Genomic DNA, 27594 nt, shown 5'->3' on the forward strand with positions numbered 1-27594 from the left:
AAAGCCAAGCAAGGCCTTAAGTTCAAATACCAAAACCAACAACAAAAACAAATACAAAAAAGGTCATTTAATTAATCAAAAACAAATTGCTGTGAAATAAATGGACGAGTTTTCCCACCTGTATGCTTCTCATAGCTAGTGTCCAGTTAGTATAATGAAAAGCTATGATAATTAGGGAAACATGCACATCCACCATTGAAGAAGTCACATAGAGAGTGATACCCTCTAGTGGTTTGCATGAGACATGGCATCTATTAAGCAGATTAGATTTAGCAAATGACAGTGCCTCAAAGATCTCAGCCATCCACAGACTTACGTGGCCACTTGACCATGGGCTTTGTCTTTCTTGAACTTTCGGCAACCTGCTGAGATTCCATCTTAGACTAAGGGATTTGCAGTGTGAGCAAAAGTGGGATCCTCCTGGCGACTTTACCAATCAAATCAAAACTTGTGAATGGCAAACAGAACTTACTCCACTTTGCCTTTCCTTGAAATAAACAATCCTGGCACCAATGCTTGGAGGTTAGAATAAATGTAGGTTGCCATGCTAGAACAAAGCATCTCCTTTAAGCTGCAAAATCTGGAGGTGCAAAGGTCACCCAGTGAAGAATGTCAAGGTAGTTCTTGAATGGTTCAAGCATTCCAAAGCTGAGGAAAGTCCTAAATCTACCCTAAAAATCATTGCAGCTATGATAGCCGCTGATAGACTTGGAGGGTTAGACTACCAGAAGCAAACTGAGTAAATGAAGGAAGAATATTTGACTTATATTTCCATTTGTAAGAGGGAAAAAATATCCAACTATCTTGGCTCTAACATATTGAAACTGCAGCATGTACATAAATGTATATTACAAATAATTTTGAGACAAGGTATGTTTACTGTCGACTGTGTGTCTGATATCATGCTATTTGAAGCCCCATTTTAACAGCAATACATAGTTTTATTTTGACAAATACACCCATGTGTTGGGCTTAGCTTGATTTATATAAACTCATTACAAATGCAACAACAGAATTCCTCCTGAGCACATGAAAAAATTCTGCCTAAAGTGATAAAAAATATATGTATGGAAAGGTCTAGTTGAAAACAGGAATTTTTGTATGACAAAGATTTATAATATTGTTTTAAAAATAATTTTCAACAATATTTTCTAGAAGAACTAATTGTGCGTGCGTGCGTGTGTGTGTGTGTGTGTGTGTGTGTGTGTGTGTGTGAACTTGGGTGCTTCACTGAGGTACGGATTTACTTACTTTCTTGTGTCAAATTAGCTTAGTTGCGATTGGTGACTGGGAGAATAATGTCGGTACAACATAACGCTTCTATATACACGTTTTTCACTAAGTAGAGGCAGCTGAACACACAGCGATTCAAAGATAAAAAGTAAAGGAACCTAATAATGTGCGAATTGCATTGTCTCCATGATCTTCTGTTTGGCACAGTTTGATCCCAAACCTTAATCTTGCATGTTTCTCAAGTTTTATGCAGTTTGTTCTTACATCGCAGCTTAGCAATATCAACTGTTTCTTTCTCCCATCAATTCCTACACACACACACACACACACACACACACACACACACAATTGTGTTGTCTTTTTCTATTGAGAACATAGTTCATCTTTCTAACCATAATTTACAGTTAGTCATGCTTTATATCTAATAGGTTAGCTATTGTCTTTGCCTGTGTATTTGGAGTCTTGAGCTCAGGGCCTGGGCACTGGGCACTTTTCCATAGCTTTTCTGCCACATCTGGCTTTGAACCTCAAAATCCACAAATCTCAGCCTTTCAAGTAGCTAGGATTACAGGCATGAGCCACCTACACCTGGCTAAATGCTGAATAATTTTCTTAAAAAAATGAATCCTCAATTAAGATAATGAGAATATTCTCTATATTGATCTTTGTAGTAGAATCTAACAAGTTCATCGAATTACATTCATTTAACTGGTCCATTTTATCATACATAAACTATTGGTTAAATTTGAATGGTCCATCAAAAGTGACAGTGCTGCTGTATAAAAAAAATAGCTTCTTTTGATGATCAAAATAACAATAAGTCATTAGCAAATGAAATAGACCCTAAAATGATTTTATGGGTGTTTTTTTCTTTTATAACAGTCCATTATTTTATTTTCCATATGTTCTTCCAGCTGAAGGTCCAGATTTTTCAAGAACACTCTTGAAAAGAGTGACACTTGTCAAAGTGGGAGGTGAAGTTGTCATTGAATGCAAGCCAAAAGCATCACCAAGACCTGTCTACACCTGGAGGAAAGGAAGGGACATACTCCGAGAAAATGAAAGGTACTGTCTGGAAATGCATCTGTTATTGGGTTAACCTGTAATAATTGACTACTTTGTTATTAATATAAGAGATTTATTATCTGGTAATAATGCTGATATTATATTGTCATTATTATGTTATATATATATATTGTTATATTTTATTATATAATCTTCCTAGAAAAAAATATTAGCTAAAGGCCTCATCTTATAAGGAAGGGCGGATTTACAGAGCTGTCTGCAGGTGAGGAACTAGAAATATCCTCACCAATTTTGCCTAAAATACCACTTTTCATTTGCTTACTTTTCTCCATCCTACATCTTTTGGCATGTCCAAAGTGTGAGTCTTCTTTGCTGTGAAAACTCTACAAGTATTTGGCAATGGTCATTTTGTCTCTCATTACTGTTATTCTTATCCCACTCTTGGAAGTTATAAAAATCTCTAATTCCAAAACTCAGTGTGCATATAGCAGCTTATGTTTCTTGTGCTTTTCCCCTGTTGCTTCAGTTATATGGTTGTTTTTCCTAATAGCCAAGCTCTTTAACCATGACTTCCCTACCATCGACAAAATGCCTTTAGGAAGCACATGGTATGTATACTGTAAATATGTATGTGGTTCACTTGGGGTTTGGCCTCAGGTTGTACCAAAGGGCACATATCTCTAAGACCTTGTCTTGGCTGTCACGTCCATAAAATAGCCCTACCTTTTCCTGTAATGTATTCAATCTGCTGGAAAATGGTAATTATGCATGAGCCTATGTTTGTCACCCATACGACAGGATTTACCAGCTGTATACATAATTATTTTAATTGATGCTAAAGGTCAAGTACTCAAGGATGCAATGAGAAGACTATAAAAGTGTGTATGTGTCTAACTTTTTACACCTGTACACCTTTGAATTTGCATATACAAATTACATCATTGCACAGGTGATGTTGTCCTTTTTAATGACTTTTTTTAAAAACAAGCCTGTTTTGATTTATGATGGTATATTTAAGCACATATTAAATTCATAATATGCATCTTTTATGAGTTCTAGTAGATCAGAAAGAAAATATTATACTCTGAATATTGTCACAACATTCAAATTTTAAGCCAAACCCAGAAATTGAGAGCCTTTTTTTGCTTGCCTAAATTATGTGCTCTATTTCCTATTTTATCACAGTGTATCCTAAAATATGGTATGATCATGTTTACTAGGTATTTGCTTATTACATAATAGATGCCTAACAAGCATACACTATGTGAGTTATCTACATTTTTTAAGTTTTTATTTTTAAGATGATTTAAAGATACTATATTAAGAAAATAATGATTAAAGGAAACTCATGTCCAAACCAATGAATCATTGTAGGTCAATTGGAAGAGAATAACTATGCTACTATCATAAATAATCTACATTGGACTAAAGCAACAAAATAGTGCATTGCAAAAGGAGAAAGGCCTAAAACACATGGGGTCTTAAGGATTCAGCCTAGAAATGAGTCACTTCACTTTACTAACCTGACCAAGTCACACACCCCAGATACCAAGCGGGAAATAAAATTTTTCTGTGTTCCTATATGAAGTAAGATCTCCATAGGTGTATACATCTAGTATTTAGAATAATATTCATGGCTGCTTCTCCCAGCTACAGCTTTGCTTTGGTAAAGAAGTCTAAAGGATGAGTAAATTCATTCTTTCCGCCAGTTGACTTACTATCAGCTTTTCTCCATCCAGGTTTTCTCTTTTGTACTCTTCATTTTTTTTTCCAGTCCTGGAGTTTGAACTCAGGGCCTGGGCATTGTCCTTGGACACTTTTTGCTCAAGGCTAGCACTCTGCCACTTGAGCCGCAACACCACTTCTGGCTTTTTCTGTGTATATGGTTCCAGGGAATCGAACCCAGGGCTTCATGCACGCAAGGCAAGCACTCTACCACTAGGCCAAAATCCCAGCCCATTGACCTTTATACTCTTGATGGAATCAGTATGGTTTCAATAGGCTTCAGCACTTATGTGGCACCAAATGACCGGATCATCCCCTTGCTATTATGCAATGAAACCTCTAGTGTCACCAAGCTAGTCACAAATTATCAATATTAACACTTCCTTCTCCACAGGGGTCTGCTCCTCCCTGAGAATATATTAACCAGATGGACTGAATTTGGTTATGTAAATGCATAAAAAACTAGCCAGGTATAATAAAATAAGAAATCGGGGGAGATTCTTGCCATTTAGCCATATCCACACATGGGTCGCATGTCTCCCCCAATGTTAGTTTCCAAAAGAAGGTAGATATTTAGATTTTTATTAGCGATTCTCATGTTCTTTAAAGAATTTATTAACATTGATTTTTACATCATATTTCAAATGACGTATTTCACAAACAAGTATTCAAGAAAGGGAATCTCTATATACAATCACTGGCACTTAGATTTTAGAACATCATTAAAATTAGGCTGAGACACATATTTATGTAATAAAACATGTCTATAGAATCATTGATTTTTATGTCTATGTAGTTGTGTTTATATTACCAATATCATGTCCATAGCATTGGGCATGCAAATATTAAGTCCTCTCTCTTGTAGAGTTTGGATCTAATAGCCACATATTAAGGATACCATGTGCCTTTTGTTCCTTTGTTCTTGACTTGTCTCACTCAACATGATTTGCTCTACATTCATCCACTTCCCTGCAAATGCCATTATTTTATCTTGTCTGTTGGCTATGTAGAATTCCATTGTGTATATATACCACATTTTCTGTATCCATTCATCTGCAGTAGGGCATCTGGATTGTTTCTATCACCTGGCTATTGTAAATAGTGGAGATATAAAAATAGCTGAGCAGGTGTCCTTATCATATCTTGGATTATGGTGTACAGGATAGATGCTCAGGAGTGGTATGGCAGGATTGTAGGGAAGGTCTATTTTCAGTTCTTTAAGAAACTGCTTTCCAGAGTGGCTGAACTAGTTTACATTTCCACCAGCAGTGTAGAAGGGTTCCTTTTTCTCCACAACCCCACCAGCATCTGTCATTGTCTGAGTTCAAAATCTTGGCCATTCTTGTTGGGATAATGTGGTATCTTAGGGTTGTTTTTATTTATGATCTTTATGACCATGGATGATGAGCATTTTCTCATATGCTTTTCTGCCATTTTAACCTGTTCTTTTTATAAGTCTCTCTTTAGTTCCCTTGCCCATTTAGTGAATGGTTTGTTGGGTTTGGGGGGGATTAGTTTCTTGAGTTCCCTGTAGATACTGGATATTAAGCATTTGTCTGATGTATTATTGGTAAATACCTTTTCCCAGTTGATTGGCTGTCTCTCTACTTTAGTGGCTATGCTTTTATCTGTGTAAAAACTTTTTATTTTGAAGTAGTCCCATTTATCAAGTCTCTCTCCAATCTGTTGTGACCCTGGGATTCTGTTCAGGAATCTGTTGCCTATGCCTACGAGTTCCAGTGTCTCTCCTACTTTATCATGTAGCAGTTTCACAGTTTCTGGTCTGATGTTGAGGTCTTTGATCCATTTTGAGTTAATGTTTGTGCATAGCGAAAGGCTAGGGTCAATTTTTAGTTTTCTGCATGTGGCTGTCCAATTTTGCCAGAACCAATAATTGAATAGGCTGTGTTTGTTCCTCTGTATATCTTTGGCTCTTTGTCAAATACAAGTTGACTATAGGTACGTGGTTCTTTTTCTGGATCTTCTATTCTGTCCCATTGATCTTCTGGTCTATTTTTGTGCCAATACCATGCTGTTTTTGTTATTATGACTCTGTAGGAGAGTTTGAAGTCTGGTATTGTAATACTACCTGCATTGCTCTTTTTGCCTAGAATTAATTTGGCCATTCTAGGTCTTTTCTTGTTCCATATGAACCTTTGGATTGTACCTTCTATTTCAGTCAAGAATGTCTTTGGGATTTTGATGGGGATTGCATTGAATTTGTATATCAATTTTGGCAGTACAGCCATTTTCACTATATTAGTTCTCCCTCCCATGAGCATGGGATGTCTTTCCATTTCCTGGTGTCCTCATTAATTACTTTCGTTAGGCTTTTATAGTTTTCATTAAATAATTCCTTTACATCTTTAGTTAAGTTAATTCCTACGTATTTTATTCTTTTGGGGGCTATTGTGAATGGGATCATTTTCTTGATTTGGCCTTCTGTTTGCGTATTGTTGGTGCACAAGAAGGCTACTGACTTTTGCAGGTTGATTTTGTATCCTGCCACTTTGCTAAAGTGATTTATTAATTCTAGGAGTTTGAGAGTGAAGCTTATTGGGTCACTCAGGTAGAGGATCATGTCATCTGCGAATAGGGATAGTTTAATTTCTTCTTTCCCTATGTGGATCCTTTTGATGTCCTTTTCTTGCCTTATTGCTCTGGCTAAGGGTTCCAGTGCTATATTGAAGAGAAGTGGAGAGAGTGGGCATCCCTGTCTAGTTCCTGATTTTAAAGTAAATGGTTCCAGTCTTTCTCCATTTAGTATAATACTGGCTGTAGGTTTTTCATATATGGCTTTAAATATTTTAAGGAATGAACCTCTTATTCCTATTTTTTCTAGTGCTTTCAACATGAATGGATGTTGTATTTTGTCAAATGCCTCTCCACATCCAGAGAAATTATCATATGATTCTTACCCTTAGCTCTATTGATATGATGTATTACATTGATTGATTTGCGAATGTTAAACCAGCCTTGCATCTGTGGGATGAAGCCTACTTGATTGTAGTGTATAATTTTTTAAATTTGCTTCTGGATTCTGTTGGCTAGTATTTTATTGAGGAGTGTTGCATCTGTGTTCATTAGAGAGATAGGTCTATAGTTCTCTTTTATTGTTGGGTCTTTCCCTGGCTTGGGGATGAGTGTAATATTAGCTTCATAAAATGAGTTTGGTATTGCTCCTTCTGCTTCTATTTCTTGGAAGAGTTTCAAGAGTATAGGTATTACTTCATCTTTAAAAGTCTTGTAGAATTCTGCAGTGAAACCGTCTGGATCTGGGCTTTTTGGTTTGCTTTTCCCTGATTGCTTCCGCTATTTCATTGTATGAAATTGGTTTGTTCATGGTTCAGTGTGGGTAGCCTATATTTGTTTAAGAAAGCATCCATTTCTAATAGATTTTCTTGTTTCTTTGGATTTAGGTCCTGGTATTACTTATTCACATTGGACTGGATTTCTTGGATATCAGTCATGATTGTTCCCATGGGGTCTCTAATCTTGTTTATTTGTGTCTCTCTTCTTTTTTTGATTAATCTTGCCAGGGGTTTCTCAATTTTGTTGACTCTTTCTGATTTATTAAATTTATGTATAGTGGATCTTATTTCAATCTCTGATATTTCCAATTTTATTTTTGTTATTTCTGTCCTTCTAGTTGTTTTAGAATTAACTTTTTCTTGTTCCTCTAGGTGCTTCAGTTTCTTCTTTAGGTTATGTACATGGTCTTCTTCTGCCTTTTTAATATGAGCTCCTAATGCAATAAATTTGGCCCTTAGAACTGCCTTTGTTGTGTCCCATTAGTTCCTTTGTGATGTATCTTGATTGTCATTACATTCAAGAAAGTTTTGAATTTCTTCTTTAATTTGTTCTGTAACCCAGGAGTTATTCAGAAGTGCGTTGTTCAGCTTCCAAGCATTTGAATGTTTTTTACCTTTTACTGTGTTGTTCAGAACTAGTCTGACTCCACTATGATCAGATAGAATGCATGCGATTATATAGATAATTAGATTTCATTGACGATTCTCATTTTTTTAATGTCCAAAACTACTTTATAAAACTTTTTCTGATTACAAGATGAACCACATAGCTATAGACCAAGTTTATTCCATGGGCGAACCACTAGTTTTTAATACATCAAATATTTCTTAATTTATGATAACTGTCTAAACATTTTGTTGTAGTTTCTTCATTGGCAGAGGAATAGTAGCCTTTTTTTGTAGAGAATAAAAACAGTTAATAAGTAAGGAAAAGCAATCATAAATGGCATTTGTGAGTGAAAAAATTTAGACTCCATACTGGAAGGAAATATTGACATTATAGACAATGCAAAGAGTATCTGGTCTTAAGTAGTTTACACTCGCTTCCTTCTTTGCTTGAATCCCCTGACACATGGAATCTTTATGATCACATGTTGAAATTGGGCCCTGGTGGCCCATTCCTGTAATCCTGGCTCTTCAGGAAACTGAGATATAAAGTTCAGAGGCAGCCTGAGCAGAGAAATGTATGAGACTCTTACTTCCAACTAACCAGCAAACAGTCAGAAGTGGAGGTATGTCTTAAATGATAATATGACAGAAAAAACAAGCAAGGATATGAGGCTCTGAATTCAAACTCTACTACTAAAAAAAATTAATCTTTGAATAAAACTGTTAATCCCTTAATTTAAAAATTACTTCTGTAAAACAGTGAAACAAAGGTTTTATGAGTAAACACCTTGTCTTATTTTATTAATGTTTTCCATAAATCCTGTTTTGAAAGTTGTAGCCAAATTCTACTTATCAAATTATGTTTAATTTGAACTGTAACCAACTGTGTAGATATTATTTTACAGAAAAAAGTCTAAGAAGCAGCATTTTAAAAATTCAAACGTTTTGTATTATTTAAGCACATCAGGTGATAGTGTAGTTAGTTTCATGAATATGGGTGTCAAATTACTGGCTTAATATTAACATGTTAATTTGGTTGTTGTTGTTCAGGTCCTGGGCTTAAATTTAGGACCTGGCTGCTGTTCCTGAGCTCTTCTGCTCAAGACTAGCCATCTACCACTTGAACCTCAATGCTTCTGGTAGATGTCTTGTGCTTAGTTAGAAATTGGCCTCATGAACTTTCCTGCCCAGACTAGCTTTGATCCTCAGAAGTAACTAATCTATTTTTTGTTGTTGTTAACCAGTCCCGGGGCTTGAGCTTAGGGCCTGAGCACTGGCCTTGGGCTTTCTCAAGGCTAGTAATCTACCATTTGAGCCACAGCACCAGTTCCAGTTTTTTTCTATGTATGTGGTACCAAGGAATCGAACCCAGGTCTTTGTGCATGGGAGGCAAGCACACTTACCACTAGGCCAAACTCCTGACCCTAGGTAGCTAATCTTATAGGTGAGAGGCTGATTGATATGTTAATTATTTTAAAAAGTAATGACAACTTTTTGGTTGTGGTTTTCCATTTGTTTTAGAAAATTAAAGCATATTGACACTGAATTTATCTACATTAAGCCAAGCATGTAAATTAAAACTGGAATGTTTTTTAAAGTTATAGCCCTACTATTAACTAAGCAGCCTATTTAGATATTCATAATGTATTCATATTGTATTCCTATTCATAGTGTATTTCTTATTTTTTGTACTTTAACCCAGAAATTAAAGTATAACCAATATCAGACATGTGAAATAGGAATGACCTATAACAAAGCCAAAATATTTTAGACCTCAAGAGAAATCTGAGGATACCAGAAAACAATTCATATTATTTGGCTGAACTGAAAAAGTTAGCAAACTAACTGAGTAAGGTTCATTATTTCCTTTACTTTTAAGTTTTAGGGAGTAGGCCTTGGCCACAAATAAGACTGGTATTATACTCTAACAGAAATATCAAAATATAGGAACAACATAACCATTCATCTGAACCTAGAACACTGGAATTTTGAGAATCAGAGCCATTGTACCAGCCAGGATGGATCCGATTTGGGTTACTATGAGAAAAGACTCATCTTACACTGGCTTCAATAGAAAAGTAAAAGGAGCCAGGGATGGATTTGGACTTTGGATGTGGCAGGTTTCCGGCTCTCAGCTTGCCACCAGGTCTTGCTTTCTTGTTCGGTCTCACCAGAATCTTCATCTGTGTTGGCTCCATTTCTCAGCAGTGTCTCTTCTGATAGTAGGAAGGTAGTAGATCACCCTCATTTCCAGCAGCTCCCCAGCAGATTCTCATGATATCAAATAAGTTTACCAACTCTGCTCCAAGTCCTTCTCTGGACCACTAGCCTTCAAGGAGGCATCTCATCATCTGATTAGGCAGATACAGGTCCTGTGCCTTTCTTAAAGGCATATCAGGGTCTGGGTATGATAGTTCACGCCTCTAACTTCATTTACTTAGGTGCTTAAAAAAAAAGAAAAGAGGGTGAATCTCACTCTGTTTGATTCATACTGGGCCAAAGTAATGTGTAAGGCCCTATTTAAACACAAAGCAAAGCCTAAAGGATTGAGAGCATGGTTCCTGTGATATAGTTGCTTACCTAGCAAAAGCAAGGCCCTAAGTTCAAACCCCAGGGCCACCAAAATAATAAAGGCATATCAAGAAGTTCCAACTGAGAACGTTTCCACTGAAGAACATGACAGAGGCTTTCTTTCCCAAAGAAGTCCAGGTGCTTTTCTGAAAAAAAAAGATAATGAATGCTAGTCAGGCACCAATGTTAACTTCTTACTTTTAGGAGACAGTTGGAAAAAAATGGGCTAAGATGAAGGATCACTAAATGAAATGATTAAGCAGTGGACAGATTCATCTAGAGTCTTATAAAATATGTCTATCTGTAGATGAAATGAAGGATCCCTGAAGGACAGCCACATTCAAAAAATGCCTTGAAGTACAGTCTAATGGAATGAGGAAATTGGAAAGTTAAGAGGGTGGCAAAACTCCTCAGACGATGTGGCAGACTGAGGCCAAGTGGGCATTAAAGAAGAGCAAAAAAAGAAGCAAGTGTTTGAGGCACTGAACAAAATACTCAGCGGCTGCCTTATCTGGGGACGTACTTTGCATGGCCTTAGGCAGAGCACTTTGAAGGCCCTGGGACCAGTGTTGAAGACTCAATAAAATTGTACTTAGCATTCATTCAGAGTCTATCCTCGCCTTTCCAGACTGAAATGCCCTGGTCCCGAAGTATAATCAGATCAAATCTTGGCATTCTGTGAAAATATTCAACCCAAACAGGAGCAAAATTCATGTTCCTGAGTTGTCTAGAGACACTGACATCTGCCTTCAAGGTGAAATTAGATCATGGCCTTAATTTGCCAGTCTTCCCAAAGGCCTTTAAAAGAGTTGAAATTCATGTAAGACACGGAAAGAAATCCCAGCATAGGGCTGTACAATGCCAGGTTGTAGATAAGGTGTAAAAGCCAGGTCTAAAAATGCTGGTAGTCTGGGAGGCAGAGCAAATGTGATGGCCCAGAAGGCCTGTGCAATCCTAGCAAAGAAAGGAAAGTTTATTGCTTCAGGCATTCTGCCTCTCTTCTGCAGGCTAAATGTCTGTCTACTTGCTCTTAATGAGAAACCTGCCCTCAGGATATCTTACAGTTGCTGCTGAGCTATACAGCTCTGTTATTAGGAATTCTGCCCAAGGGAACAATTATGTTATTGCAATAATTAGAGACAGTTCATCTCCATAATAATGGAAATCCTGCCTTAGAGGCAAAACAACATCAAAGCAAAGGAGCATCACAACTCTAGTTAGAATCTGCTGCACAGATTAGTGGTTAGTACTGAATCACATCCATGTTGTAGGCAAAGTTATGGAAATAGAGCTTATCTTGCCTTCCTAATCAGACCTAGAACTTTCTCGCATGAATAGTGACTGCTTTAAGCTCCTCTAAAGTGCTAGTTAAGGAGTCTAGGCAGATTGGGTTGAAAATGTTTGTCATGATACATTTGTTCATACGTGTGCTTTCTTTTGGCAGACTGTATGAACTTGGCCTTAGCTACAACCTTTTCTACCTTGTTGTGATACTTGATGTCATATTCTGCCCAAGGATTGACAAGATGACCACATTTAGGCAGTGAATCCCTGAGAGTAGCTTGGCCCCTGTTTTACTCATGCAGCCTAATGTGGGTTGTCCTCACATCTGAATGTTCTACAGAATGACACTCCTCACTGTTGAACAGCTCAGTGGAGTTAAATCCCTGTCCTGTCATAGACTTCCACTATACATGATGTATTGGATATTATGGACATCATATAATTTAAACCAGGGATTCTATACGTGACATTAAAAGATGGACAAAACAACTTGGATTGTCCTCTAAATGGCAAAAACTTTCCTTCTCATCATGGTTAAAAAATTAAGTTTATAGATGTGGTAAATTAATGTTCATGTTCACTGACAAGCTAAAAGGAGCCATGAGATATTGTGTTGGGTATCACAGGGAGATACATTTCATCCCCACAGTGTAGTGTGCCTAGAATGGAATAAACATTTAATATTTTTGTATGAAATGAATGAACCCAGATAAACTACCTGATTCTCCCAGATCTTGAAGAAGGTAATGGTGGAAATTTCAGTCTAAGGAACATCCTGAAAGAAAGCTATTTGAAAGTAATTGGAATATTCGCACAGGACTCGTTCTACCTGGAGAATTTCTTAGAATCAAGTTGAACAAAGCATGGTGTCCTGAGAAGCTTGTATTTCACTAGAGACATAAAGAGCAGGTTTGATATTTTTTCCTAGTCCTCGATCATTTGAGTTGGGTCTTTGTACTCAGGTAGTATCTGCATAGCTTACTGTGTACCCCACTGGGAAATCATTTGACTTTTCTAGGTCAACATTGCTCCATCCCTACAGATACTGCAGTGGTAATTCCAAAGTTAGGTATACCTGTGTGAATTAGTGCCACACCGAGCCCAGCAACACTTAACATAGGTGTATTTTAAATGCCAAATCCCACTTTCTGTCCCCAAAGATGTTGTCTCAGATGCTCCAATTCACCAAGGAATCTGGAATTAAATCTTTTTAAAAAATTCCAAGTAGCTCTAACACATAGCTCGGTGAGGTGTGTAAGTTTCTGTAGACCTCAGGGCATTCACTAATGCATAACCAATCTGACTGACATCTCTTTCCCTCTCACTCTTAGTTCTGAGCAACCTTCTTTCAGTTCTTCCAATGACACAAAGCCTTTGAACATGATATGGGTTTTTTGTTTTGTTTTGTTTTGTTTTCTGTTTTTCTCTCCTCAAATGATCTTTTCCAAGGTTTGACAAAAGCTACCACCCACAGGCCAAGTGCAGTCCTCCACCTGTTTATATTGTCAGCAAGCTGGGAGTGGGCTTAGCATTTTAATGATAGGAAATGCATCCAAAGAAAAATAACATTTGGGGGTGCATGAAAATTATATGAATGTCTAATTTCACTGACTACAAATGAAGTTTTACCAAGCATAGCCATATGCAGTCATTGACAAATCACCTATGGCTCTCTTCATACCACAAGGACAGAAACTCCTCAGTTTACATAGCTTACAAATAGCTACTGATATGGAACAGAGCACTTTGTCTAACACTGGTCTAATTCAGGCACATTTTTAGAAACACAAGGTACTGAGATATCTTCTTAGTAACATGGTCTTCCTCTCTGACTGGCTTTCTTTTTCATTACAATTTGACTTCGCTTTCCTTTGTGATAAGCCTTTCACTGAAATTGTCACTTCCTCTGGGAAAATATGTTTGGTTGGTAGATTGAGTCCTTTTTTTATTCTCTAGAACAGAAAAACAACGCTTCTTTGGGGAAGTCTGAGCTCTCATGGGGAAGATTTAAATGTGAAGACAAGGAAGGTGAGGGGTGGATGGTGGACATAGAGAAGAAAGTAGATACCTAATCCTCTGAATAACTCCATATTTCAGCCACACAGTAATGTAGGCAGGCATATCTGACTGCAGATCCATGGTTTGTACAGGCTTGCTTCATGTAGTCACTTTCTTTTAGTTCTATGATTATAAGAATTAGAAATGGTCTGGCATGGTTGAAGGAGAATATAGAAATCACAAGACAAGCTTCCTAGGGTTTGACAAATCTAATACACATCACATTTTATATTACTTATATACATTATGTGTATATACATATATATATATATAGGACCACACCATTGGACAATTTGAGACTTCCCGTTAATCACAAATTATATAACCCAATTCACATAATACATTCCAAATAGAAATGCAACAGTGCATATGACTGTCCTGAGGACAAAAATATCAGACCCAGGGAAGATCTGCCCAAACTAACGGGAAATGAAAAAGGGGATTCCCCTTGGAAGAGAGGCAGAAAGGGGAATCCTTTCCATGTGAATCTGGTCCACATTGGAAATGGAGGACAAACACCAACAAGTCATGTACAAGTGGTGGTATTTGTCACGTGCGAGTAGAAGAAATACAAGAATAATCATTTCACGTGCGAGTAGAAGAAATACAAGAATAATCATTGATAGTGAGACGCCACCGGTTTTTAAAGACATTGGTGACATTCAGAAATTAGGTTAGATGGACATAAAATTGTGATGACAGAAACATCGTGAGTTGGCTTAGTTGCAAGAAGCCCTTGGACTGCTTCACCACTTTCTGAAATGAGACTTTGAACACCCTTTGTTACTTTGTGAATAAATCTTAGGCTTCAAGAGCCTTGGGGATTTCAACAACTTCTTATTTTGGCTCTTTGTCAGGTATTTCTTGTTTATCTCATGGCCATTATTTGTAGCTCTATAAAAAAGATCATTGTCAATCACCACCATCACCATTTTTTAGTAGTAATGCTGAGTAATAATAGTCTTTATTATGCTCTTTGCTAAGTAATCTATGTGTTTTCCTCTTCTGTTTTAATTTTTGTGCCAATGTTGGGCTTGAACTCAGGGACTCATGTTCTTTCTAGGACTTAATAGTTAGGGCTGGCTGTCTAACACTATGTATGGCTTTTCACTGGTTTACGGGTGGTAATTTGTCTTCCCTGTAAGGCCTCAAAGTGGGATCCTTACATCTGCGCTTCCTGAGTAAATAAGATTACAAATTCAAGCCAGTCTGTGTTCTCCCTTAATCTTCACAAAAGTGTTCTGATATCAGAACACTTCTTTATCTTACAGATAATGAAAACAAAGTTCTATATAGGTACTTATTTACCTTTCCCAAGATCACACAGTCACAGTTCAGTAGTTAGATTTGGGAATCAATCCAGATTGCAGAAATTGCAAAAACTTCACTAGTTATCCTTGAGGAAGGAATCAACTTTAGCTGTTTCTCTCTTCTGCAGAGAGAACTTATGATTATAAGGTCAAAAACTCATTAGTAAAAACTAAAGTCCTTTTATAGTACCTCCTTTTGAAACCATGGAAAGTGGCTGGTGTCCTCAGTCTCAGAAGAATGAGTAGCCAAGCACAGTGTTCAGAAATACACTGGCAGCCATCATCCTTGAAGCTGCATAGTAGGGAGCCTCAGAGAGGGATACTGGTCTGATTTCAGGTCTGGTTTAGAACCAGCTAAGCCCCTGAGAGGAGAGGAAAAGAAAGTCCTTGCATTACCTACCAAGAGTCTTTGTTCAGAGAAAATAGCTCTGTCATTAACTGGATTTAAGTGATCATGAAAATATCCAACCCGAAGTGGCATGTAATTAAGAGCAATTAGAAGTGATGTGACTGGATGTTAAACCCAGACAGGCTCAGTTCATTCTCAGAAAGAGAGATCATCTGGGTTCCTCCTAGCTTGGTCTTCGCTAGAAATAAAATGTGCTAGATAGCTTAGATGTCTTCATGCCATATAAATACAGAAGGTCTTGGGCCCTATACAATGTTTGACCCTGGTGTTTGTGTAGCATAGTTTTATCCATATATTTCATTCACAGTTATGCCAGAGTTAATTATGTCTCTACAAGTAAATATCCATCATGGTGCTTCTCAATCCCTTTTGCCAAATGATCTAATTAGAGCAACACTTGGCTGTGTATATAATTACAACATATGGCACCTAGAGGGTACATATAGTAGAATTATAGGTTGCCTGATGAGAAATCCAGGTGGTGGGTAAAAGACTCTATTAAATAGAGTTACAGAATGTGTGTGTGTGTGTGTGTGTGTGTGTGTGTGTGTGTGTGTGATAATGTAGACAGGTCCTCCTCCTACTCTGTTCTGAATAAGAAATATTTTGTAATTTTACTTCTCTTCCCACATAAAGAAACATGGTCATATCATAGAACAGGGGTTTTAAATTTTAAAACAAATAACTGAAAATATTAGCATAAATTATTTAATGTTCTTTGCCTCTAAAAGTCATCATGTGTTGTCAGCAGCTCTGTGTCAAATGAGTTCTTTGATGGGGTGCATTATTTCCTCCAAATCAATGTCATTTACCCAAACTTCTAACTACATAACTCAGGTGGGACTAGAACCTCCAATAAAAAAAGAAAGGAGGCGTTTCTTCCTTCTCAACTGTCTCAGAAAAGCAATCTATCTACATCAGATGCTTGATGAGATCAGTTTGAGTTTGTTCAATTTGCAAAGCTTGTTGTGCAAAAGCTGACACTGAGTCCACTTATATAGATAAAAAGAACAGATTTGTGAATACTTCCCCCCTAGCTTTGTGTTCTGTGATATCTCACTGACAGCTTGAAATTAGCCAGAGGAAGATTATTGGCACTTCACACAAGTACACACACACACACACACACACACACACACACACACACACACACACAATTACCACCACAGAGCCAGTTTGTTGAACATCTCCCAGCACACACTACTCATGGACCATCTGCAGCTCTGAGCTGACAGTGCCCATTTGTTTATCACAGTACAGATCAGGAAAAGAACCATGGCTTTCTAAATCTTGTTTCCCCCCCACCCAGTGGTGATAGTAAAGGAGGTTCATTAGAGAAAATGGAAAAGCCTTAGGATATGCTTAAATGAACCATTCTGAATTAGATAGGCAGCCTAAGAGAGAAAAGGAAGAAAATAAAAATTGCCAGAAATCTTAGAGGAATACCTGGAAAGGAGGGCACTGTAAGATTCTGAATGTTTAAGCATGTTGGTGTCACCATGAAATCATAAAGAATGAGGACCACAAATTATATAGATTAGGTGACAATGAAATCAAAATAACTGTAAGAGTGACACTCTCTGTGAAAGCAGAAGTTGTAGCTGCTCGAGGGTAAGCAGCTAATGCAGTCAGGTACTTGTGTAGTTGTTAAGAAATGAAGAGAGGAAAATCAGATACCCTGGAGAAGAGTGACATCTTTGTGACAAGGATCTTATTAGGATGGAGGGGAGGCAGGGAATGTTTTTTACTTGGGTGATTCACATAGTATCAGTGAGGAAATAAAGAGATGTCAAAGCAGGGAGATGCTTCTCAAGAAGGCAGGAACAGAACAGACCTGAAATCTGTTATTTTGAATAAAGAAAGAGGATGGGAATGCCAACTGTGACTGTGGGTAACCACAGTAGTTGCATATGGGCCCCCAAACCATGTTAGACCTCCGTGCAAAGAGAAGGGATGTAGGCCCCACCCGTGATGAGTTAATTCCATTGCTTGTGGGCCTATGGCAAAATAACAACCTCACAACAGAATACGGGGTAGAAAAATCCGTTTACCTCATGGTGGCCAGGAAACAAAGCAGTAAAGGAAGGACTAGAATATCCCTTTCCAGAGATTCCCCACCCCTCCCTCCCAGTAACGCCACGGATTGGCAACCAAACTTTCAATGCATGGGTTTTGCAAGGGGAGGGGAGGGAGCATTTAATCTTACAACTGTACTAGAAATAGGAATGAGGGAGTTGAGGAATTTCCTGTCAATATCACCTTGACCTCACTCTCAAAAGACAGAGAGAGAGGTGTGGGAGGGGACCTCAAGAGCTTGGGTGTGGAAGTAAATGTGTGCTTGAGGGAAAAAAACCCATCTGGAATGGTTCCCTTAGCTGATAGGATAATAAAAGAAAAATAAGATGGGACTGAGCTTTTGTCTCTTTCTTTTTTCTTTTTCTTTCTTTCTTACTAGTCTTGGGGCTTGAACTGGGCCTGGGCAATACCCTTGAGCTTCTTTTGCTCAAGGCTGCCACTATACCACTTGGAACTACAGTACCACTTCAGGTTTCCTGGTGGTTAGAGACAAGAGTCTCATGGACTTTAGTACTCAGGCTGGCTTTGAACCATGATCCTTAGATCTCAGCCTCCTGAGTAGTTAGTGCTACCGATGTGAGCTACCAACACCAGCCTTCTCCATTGCTCTTTCTCCATTCACTTTCTGTAGGCAATGAGTCTCCTGTGGCTTTCCATGCTATGTAAGTACTGACATGTCTTAGAATGTGTACAGTTTACTTCATTTTCAACGTAGTGTCTAGTAAGTACCACGCTTCTGCATTTCCTTACCTTTTGCCCCTCCATTTCTGTGACACCTTGCCCTCCCAATGACAGATAAATGAACAAGCAAGAAAAAAAGTAAAACATCAACAAAGGAAAGAAAAAAAACCTCATGTTTTCTTTTCCTGGGGTTTATTTGGATATATATTATTTTATATTATCACATATACATAGACATTGTACCCTTGTGTTCCTCTAAGAGTGTCCTCCTTCGGTGTCACTGTGTGTGAAAAATATAGCCTTTTTGAATGGAGAAGCTTGATTCAAGGATAAGCTGTTAAATATTTACATCATTTTTTTTGTTTTGTTTTTTGTTTTTTTGCCAGTCCTGGACTCAGGGCCTGAGCACTGTCCTTGGATTTTTCTCAAGGCTAGAACTCTATCACTTGAGACTCAGCACCACTTCTGGCTTTTCTCTTCTATGTATGTGGTACCAAGGAATCGAACCCAGGCCTTCATGCATGCCAGGCAAGCACTCTACCACTAGGTCAAACTCCCAGCCCTTACATCAGTTTTTTTTGAGATGGAACTTAAACACATCATATCAAGTGGTATCCTATAATGACATAAATATAGGAAATATAATTTATACATTCTGTATTGCAGACCTTCTCAGAACCTATAACATGCTAATTGCATTGAGTATTCCAAAATTATTATGCCAAGATTTATCAGGAAAAGAACTCTTTTTTTTTTTGCAGTGAACCTCAAGAGTTTCAGGAGAAGAGAAAAAAAATGTTTAAAAAAAAGACTTCAGCCTAAATGATATATGGGTTCATTTACTTTAGGGATTCCATCATTAATTTTCACAGTCAGACTTATAATAAAGGCTGTTTACACAAAATATTAATATTATAATTGCTGGCAGGAATATATATATATTAAATGATGTTGTAGATCACTTTACTGGTTTAATCTGGCATATCAGTGAAAACCAATATATTACTAAGTAGGCCAGAATCAAGAAAGGAAATGCTAGAGTATTGTTCATAGGCTGATATAACCATACATTTTCCGGGTGAGATTTAGTGAGTGGAAAACACCTTGTGTGTGTGAACAACTCAAGACTACAATTTGAAGCCAGTGAAGTGGCTTACACCCATAATTCTAACTACTCAGGAGGCTGAAATTTGGAGAACTGATGTACAGAGTCTGCACAGAAATAAAAATGCATGGGACTCTCCAGTTAACCGCCAAAAAAAAACAACAAAAAAACCAGACGTAGGAGTATGGTTCAAATGGTAGAGTGTTAGCCTTGAGTGTAAAAAGCCTGTAGTTCAAGCCCCAAACCATTTACCCTTCCTCAGAAAGCAGAAAGTTCAAGCTCAGACAAGTGGGAAGCAACACTCAGCAAATTCTGTGAGATTTCATCATCATCTCTGTTGATTTAGCATCCAGCGCTTTTTTGCTGATTAGTGGATACAGATGGTCCCTAACTCACAATGGCTTCATTTTATGATGGCACAAAAGCAATATGCATTCAGTAGGCAGCAACTGCCATTCGAATTCTGAGTGTGGATCTTTTTTTTTTTTTTTTTTTTTTTTGCCAGTCCTGGGCTTGAGCTCAGGGCCTGAGCACTGTCCTTGGACTTTCTCAAGGTTAGAGCTCTACCACTTGAGCCTCAGCACCACTTCCGGCTTTTTTCTATGTATGTGGTACCGAGGCATCGAACCCGGGTCTTCATGCATGCTAGGCAAGCACTTTAACCACTAGGCCAAACTCTGAGTGTGGATCTTTTTAGAATCTGTGAGCTCCGGTTCCTAGAAAGCCCCCTACCCAGGTGGGAGCAAACCAACTTTCCACAGGAGACTTGGACTTGGTGTGTTCACTTTAGGATGAATTTATGAGCAGGTAATAAAAGAGTGCCCATGCTTGGTTACATATATGACATTTATTCCATTGTCTAGTTGATAACCATCAGGATGTTGAATGATGCCACAGAAACTGGATTTGTCATGACTTAAGTATGAAACATCCCCCCCAAACGTTTAATGTGTTGGGAACTTGCTCCCAGATGATGAGATCATGAAGTACTTATTTCATCCGTGGATTAAACCATGAGTGAGTTCCAGACAGGGTGCTTTTAAACTGTGGGACCTAATTGTTATAAAGTAGCTGACTGGGGATTCAAGCTATGTTGGTATATCTTGTGTCTAGACTCTTCCTGTCAAGCAGACTCTATTTCTCTGTCTCTTTGTCTCTCTGTCTCTCTGTCTCTGTCTCTCCCTGCTACTCTCCTCAACTTTCCTTCCTCCTCTTTCTTATCTCCTCCTCTCCCTGTACTCTTCCTCTTCCCCCATCTCCTCCTCTCTCTCATCTCTTCCTCTCCCTCTACTCTTCCTCTCTCTCTCATCTCCTCCCCTCTTTCATCTCCTTCTCTCTCTTCTCTACCCCCCCCCCGTTTCTCTCCTTCCTGTGTGCCATGAGGTGAGCAGCGTTACTCTACTGTGTCTTTCTACCATGAGGTTTTTGTCTCACCATAGGCCTAAACAATGATGCCAGCTGACTACAGTCTGCAAACCTATAATCGTGAGCCAAAATAAGTATTTCCTCTCAGAACTTGTTGACCCCATGAATTTTTGCCACAATGATTTTTTAAAAAGTGAGTAACACCGAAGTATTTGCAGACTTGATTTGCAGTGTTGTGAGGGAATGCTCATAGCATAGACTTGGCCTACAGATGTATGTATTTGTATTTGTGATTCTATTATAAAAGGATTAGAGTTCACTGGTCTGAAAAAAAAATAAGAAAACAAGCATGGGTGAGCTATTCCTCAGGAGTTCTTGAGGTTGCATTCTAAATAATTTCTATCTGATCACTCAGATGAACAGGATCACAGGCCAAAACCATGGCCCAGAGGGGAAAAAATGAATTACAATTTGTTTTGCATTGTTTTGTTTGGCTTGGTTTTCCTTCTACAATCCCGTGATGCTACCAGAAACCTAGTGATTGCTCTATTACATTTTATTTTAATAGCAACAGTTTGAGGTAACTAGTATAGAAATTTTACATCTCCCTTCATTATTAGAGCACAATAATGCAGGTTTTCTCCTTTTTTCACTAGTCTGTATTAGTTGTACCAGGGAAGGGTTCCATGGTGACATTTCTATTCATGTATACAATGTATCACTCGCACCTGTCCTATTGTTTTAGCTCTCCCTCCACCTCTTTCTTTTGCCCTCCACTTTTTAAACACAATTTTAGCATGTCTCATTGATCCAATTCCATACATTAATACTTCTTTTGACTAGGTTTACCCCTTTTTTCCTTCATTACTGACTCTACCCATCCCTTTGTCATCTACCACTAAACATAGCCTGCTTTTCTTTCCCGTGATTCCATTTTTTATTTTCATCTTAAGCATGTATTATTTGTACAAATACTAATTTGCACATGCGTACACCATAGCTCACTCAGGTTAACCACCCTGTTATTCACTTTCCCCATCTCCCCTACCCCTACATTCTGCATTCACTGGCCCTATTCTCCATTCATTTTCAGTGACTTTCCCCAGTCTGCCCTCAAACACACATAGTGAATTTTATTATAGTTTATTTTCCATCATTTCCTTTTTTATCTCCACCCCATTCAACATCCCCCAAAAGTTCCATAGTCATTCATGTTCTATGTATAAATATACATGTATGTGTAACTATGTATGTACCTGGAATGTGTGTCTTTTCCATCTAGATTCTGCATGTAAGTGAGAACATATGATAGTGGGCATTTTGATAGGATGACCCCCACTTCTACCCATTTTCCTCAAAATAATGTAATTTCATTTTTCTTTATGGATGAATGATACTTCACAGTATATAGGTACCATATTTTCTTTATCCACTCATTGGTGTCGAGTGCTTTGACTGACTCCATACTTTGGTTATTGTGAACAGAGACAGAGAAACCATGAATATGCAGATGTGTCTTTTATGTATTGATTTAAACTATCTTGGATATATGCCAAAGAGTGATATGATGGAGCCTGAATCTACTTGCAGTTTTTTGAGGCATCTCCATAGTGATTTCCATAGTGATGGTCTTAGTTTACATTTCCACTGACATTCAGTGCAGTTTCATTTTTTTTCACTGTAATCCTGCCAGCAAAAGTTGTTTCTTTTCTTAATGATTGTCATCTTGACTGGAATGAGACAGAGCCTTAGTGTAGCTTTCATTTGTACATCCCATATGGAAAGAATTTTTGAACATTTCTTCATAGAATTCTTAGCCATTTGTGTCTTTTCTTCTTAGGGCTATTGGTTCAATTCGTTTCCTCACTTGTTGATTTGGTTTGTTTATTAGTTATTTTTTTATCTCTGTATTTTCTTTTTTTTTTGCCAGTCCTGGGCTTGAGCTCAGGGCCTGAGCACTGTCCTTGGACTTTCTCAAGGCTAGAGCTCTACCACTTGAGCCTCAGCACCACTTCTGGCTTTTTTCTATGTATGTGGTACCAAGGAATCGAACCCGGGTCTTCATGCATGTTAGGCAAGCACTTTAACCACTAGGCCAAACTCCCGGCCCCTATCTCTGTATTTTCTTGATATTAAATGTTTAACCATTGAATAAGTAGCTGGCAAAGATTATCTCCCATTTTTTAGTGGTCTCCTGGTTCTGGTAATGGTTGCTTTTGCTGTGCAAAAATTTTTACTTTGACACAATCCCGTTTGTCAATCCTTGTTTATTTTCTAGACAGAGATCTATTCAGAGAAGGATTGCCTGGGCCCTATATTTTCTGTAGTTTGTTGCATATTTCTCCACGTGTTTTAGAGTTTTACATCCTGTCTTTAGGTCTTTAGAGTTGATTTTTTGTACAGGGTAGACAATAGGTGTCTATTTTTGGTCTTGTGCATGTATGTAATCAGTTTTTCTTAGCACCATTTGTTGAACAGACTTTCTTTGCTCCAGTAGATATTTTTGCCAACATTGTCAAAAATTAGATGACTAGGGGATGGCAGTTTGGCCTGGTGGTAGAGTGCTTGACTAGCACTCTTGTTGGATTACTCAGTACCAGAAACATATAAAAAACTGGAGTTGGTACTGTGGTTCAAGTTGTAGAGCTCTAGCCTTGAGAAAGCCCAAGGACAGTGCCCAGGCCCTGAGTTCAAACCACAAGACTGGCAAAATAAAAATAAATTTTAAAAATTAGATGACTGTATCTATGTGGTCTAATCTCTAAGTCTACTATTCCATTTCATTGGTCTATGTGTCTGTTTTTCTCAGTACCATGCTTTTTGGTTCCTGTGGTTCTCTAGTATAAGTGGACATCAAACATTTTTCCACCTCCAGCATTATTCTTTTAGTTCAGCATCACTTTGGTACTACAACTCCTTTATGGACATGACTTTCTAAACTGATCATTCTATTTCTGGGAAACATGCCATTAGAATGTTCATGGATATTATATTTAATCTAGATGGTTTTTGGTACATTAATTCTTTTATTTTTCTTCTAATTTTTTTGTCATTGTCATGGCTTGAGTTCAGGGCCTGGACAGCTTTGTCCTTTAGCTTCTGGCTTCTTGCTGGCTAATTAAAGGTAAGAGTCTCATAGGCTTTCTTCTCCAGGCTGGCTTTGAACTGGGATCCTCAGATGTCAGACTTCTGAGTAGCTAAGATTACGGGCACAAGTCAGTAGCACGTGGCTGTGGGTACATTAATTCTACCAATCCGTAAGCAGGTGAGGTCTTTCTTCTGCCATTTTTATCATTAATGTTTTATAGTTTTCATTAAGGAGGTTTTTCACCTTCTTAATTATGTTTACTCCTAGGGTTTGGGTTTATTTGTTTGCTTCCCCCCCCCCCAAGGCTATTGTGAATAGAATCGTTTTCCTGGTTTCCCCTCAGCATGGTCCTTGGTGGTATACAGGAAAACCAAAATAGGAGACTTTAAAGCTAAAAGCATCATTATGTCTACCATTCCTGTAGATTCCCCTCCACCAGACGATGTCTGTTTAATTTCTAACAAGCGCCTGTGATGTAGATGATGGCGTTTTATCATTTCTAGTTCTGCATGGACACATTTCATGTTCAGTTCTATGTCTTATCTGTTGCTCTCCAATACTGCACTGTTTCAAACACTTGCCCAAATCAAAGGAAAGCAGAGCATGACTAGAAGAGTCTTAAGCTGGGTGCCCTGACACAGATGTTGAGATGGAATACCACATACAGAACACGTCCTGTGAAGATCATTGTGGGATACACTCACAGAAGTGTAAGGAGAACACAACTGCACAGAGACAGGCTGCTCTGCTGTTGAATTATGGGTACACTTCAGCCAAACCCTACAGCTATTCAGTGTTTTTCCCCAGTGCCTGGTCTCTAAACCCTTGATTCAGCTACAATTGGCCTCACACCCTCCCCTGCAAAGGGCACAACCTTAATGGACATAGATTCCATGGCAGAGGGCAGGTCCGTGAAAAAGAGTTGTGAGCAAGCAAACTCCTTGCGCAGAGTTTCAAGGGTAGAGTGGATTTTTTTTCCCCAAGCAGGGCGGCTAAGCAGAACAGTCTTTCCTATAATTGTAAGGAAGGACTGAACAGCACCTTTATCATGGGGAGAAGCATTTGAAACTACTCATCATTTAAAAATGTCTTATATTAACCAATTAGTCTTCTGCAGAATACCCAGAGGAATTCACTCCAGTTCCATGTCATGTTCAAAGCATAATGTGTAATTGATAGAGAATCTGTCCTGGCAAATGATCAAAGTGTGAATTCTCTGCTGGGTTCCCAATCCTTCTCCCCAGAAGGCCATCTCCAGGAGTTATGGACACATCATCCTTGTTTTCAGACTTTGGGGGTTACACTGTCTGTGAATTCCCTGGCCCCCACTTTCCCACAGACCCCTCTGGTCCTGTCTGAAAGCTGCCTGGGCCCATTTGTCTATGTGTTCTTCCTTCACGTTTGTCCAGAATTGTCAGAAATCCCATTCCAATTTTCCTCTCTGGATGAAGTAATAAAAGACCTCTGATCCATGGAGAAAGCAGGAAAGAGGGAAATGAAAGATAGAAAGGAAGGAGAAAAACAAATCTTTATTCCAGACAGATGACTGTTTCTTAGCCTAGTTTCTATATTTTTATGTCAAAAAAAAGAACTCTTTCTCTTCTTACTGTTTTTTTTTTCTCTCACGCTCTTTTTCTTTGAACTACATGAAAAGAAGGCAAGGTTAGTTACCATAACTTGGTAAGAATAGATTTGGGTTAACCCTCCAAAAAAGAAGCAAAAAGGAAAACTGAAACAAAACAAAAAGTATATGTAAATCACTAAATGCAGTTATCCATTATGGAGGACTTTTCAAAATGGATAAAATCAATATTCTCTACAATTTATGTATATGATTACTAATAAGTAGGGAAAGGTCCAGAGAGCCTCTTCCGTGTATGTGTATGTGTGTGTGTGTGTGTGTGTGTGTGTGTGTGTGTGTGTGTCCATGTGTGTCCTGGAGCTTCAACCTGGCCTGGGAGCTGTCCCTGGGCTTTTATTTGCTTAAGGCTAGTGCTCTAACACTTTGAACCACAACTCCACTTCCGGCTGTTTTGGTGGTGAATTGGAGATAAGAGTCTCCTAGACATTTCTGCACAGGCTGGCTTTGAGCTATGATCCTCAGAGCTCAACCTCCTGAGTAGCTAGGATTACAGGCATGAGCTGGCAGCATCCTGCTGATTCCTCACCATCTTTGAAGAATATATATATATATATATATATATATATATATATATATTTATGTATCTTGTATCATCTCTGATTATGAGGCTCTTAGGGCTAGAAGAAGATGTAGAGATAGACTGGATTCTTTTTCATCCTGTTTCTATCTCAGCATCCTTGAGGAGCCCAGCACATACTCCCGCTGGTTATAATGGTTCATCACACACTGATTGTCAGAGGAGGTGGGGATGGAAGGAGGCTGAGGGAGGTGGCAGGAAGCATGGAGCATGTGATATATACACCTCTCAGGCACAGATATAGCTTGAGAAATACCTCCTGAACATTCTGTTAGGCGTGCCTGGCCAACCAATGAGAATCCCGTTTGCTCAGCACCATCCACTCTTTCTCACAAATTCTCAGAAGCAGCTATTGACACGGTCAAGTTCATGGGCGACAGCACGCGCAAACTAAAGACAGTCTTAGTAGCAGGAAGATTTTTGACAGTTCGGCCCTGGTGGCTCACACCCCTAAATCCTAGCTCTCAGCCGGCTAAGATCTGAAGATTAAGGCTCAAAGCCAGCCTAGGAAGGAAAGTCTGTGAGACTCGACTCTTTATCTCCAGTTAGTCACCAAAAAAGGATGGATGGATAGATAGATAGATAGATAGATAGATAGATAGATAGACAGATAGATAGACAGAAAAACTAGAAATGGAGTGGTGGCTCATAGCCTCAAGCAGGGGAGAAAAATGCTACCCTGAGTTCAAGTGTCAGGACCAACACACACACACACACACACACACACACACACACAACCAGAATGTTACTTAAGTGGGGCAGCACAGGCTAGTATCACAAGGCCCTAAGCTGAAACCCCAGGACCATAAGGTAACAATAATCATTATTACTATAATTATAAGCCGAGAAGTCTTAAAAGTCATCTAGCCAAGGGCTCACTACATATAACTTTTGTTGATTAGCATAGTATATTAACCAATATCATGCTTGATGTTTTTACGTTAGGTGTCAATTGATACAGCTTAGAATATGTCTTATATCCAAACTTCTGACTTCGCTTTATAAAGCTGGACAATCTTCAATGGTCTACCTGCATTTCTGGGTGGTAACAGTTGGCAGGAATGGAGTCCAAGTTACTCTTTGAGCCATGAAATCTCCAATCAGCTGCACAACTCCCATCCCCTAAACAGAGATGTTGTTTCAGTCATTGATCACAGGTTTTGGTTGCTGTTACACTCACAGCAAAATTAAGATAAAGCTAGAATATTTCTGGTATCTATTTTTATGCCAAACATAAGGATTGAAAATCATAGTCAAAAGAACCCACACATTTCAAGGAACTGTATAAGGAAAAAAGTACAGGGCCCAGGAGTTTGCCCTATTGGTAGAGTGCTTGCCTAGCATGCACAAAGGCCCGGGTTTAATTCCTCAGTACCACATATGTAGAAAAAAGCCGGAAGTGGTACTGAGGCTCAAGTGATAGAGCTCTAGAATTATGTAATCTTTTCCCTATAATTTATGTTTTTTTTTCAAATACTGCCAAAGTATATATTTTTTAAATCTTCTCACCCACTTCATTCATTT

General features: G+C 38.4%; 1 protein-coding gene across 1 annotated transcript in view; it reads left to right on the forward strand.

Moving 5' to 3' along the window:
• Cntn4 (contactin 4) overlaps positions 1-27594 on the forward strand; it is a 723524-nt gene that overhangs the window by 600891 nt on the left and 95039 nt on the right. The window contains exon 13 of the mRNA XM_090323973.1: positions 2148-2298. Coding sequence (XP_090180099.1) covers positions 2148-2298 — 151 coding nt within the window. The remainder of the gene's footprint in view (positions 1-2147; positions 2299-27594) is intronic.

The sequence above is a fragment of the Megascapheus bottae genome, chromosome 33 (genome assembly GCF_031878675.1).
Source record: "Megascapheus bottae isolate mThoBot1 chromosome 33, mThoBot2.hap1, whole genome shotgun sequence".
Classification (NCBI taxonomy): Eukaryota; Metazoa; Chordata; class Mammalia; order Rodentia; family Geomyidae; genus Megascapheus; species Megascapheus bottae.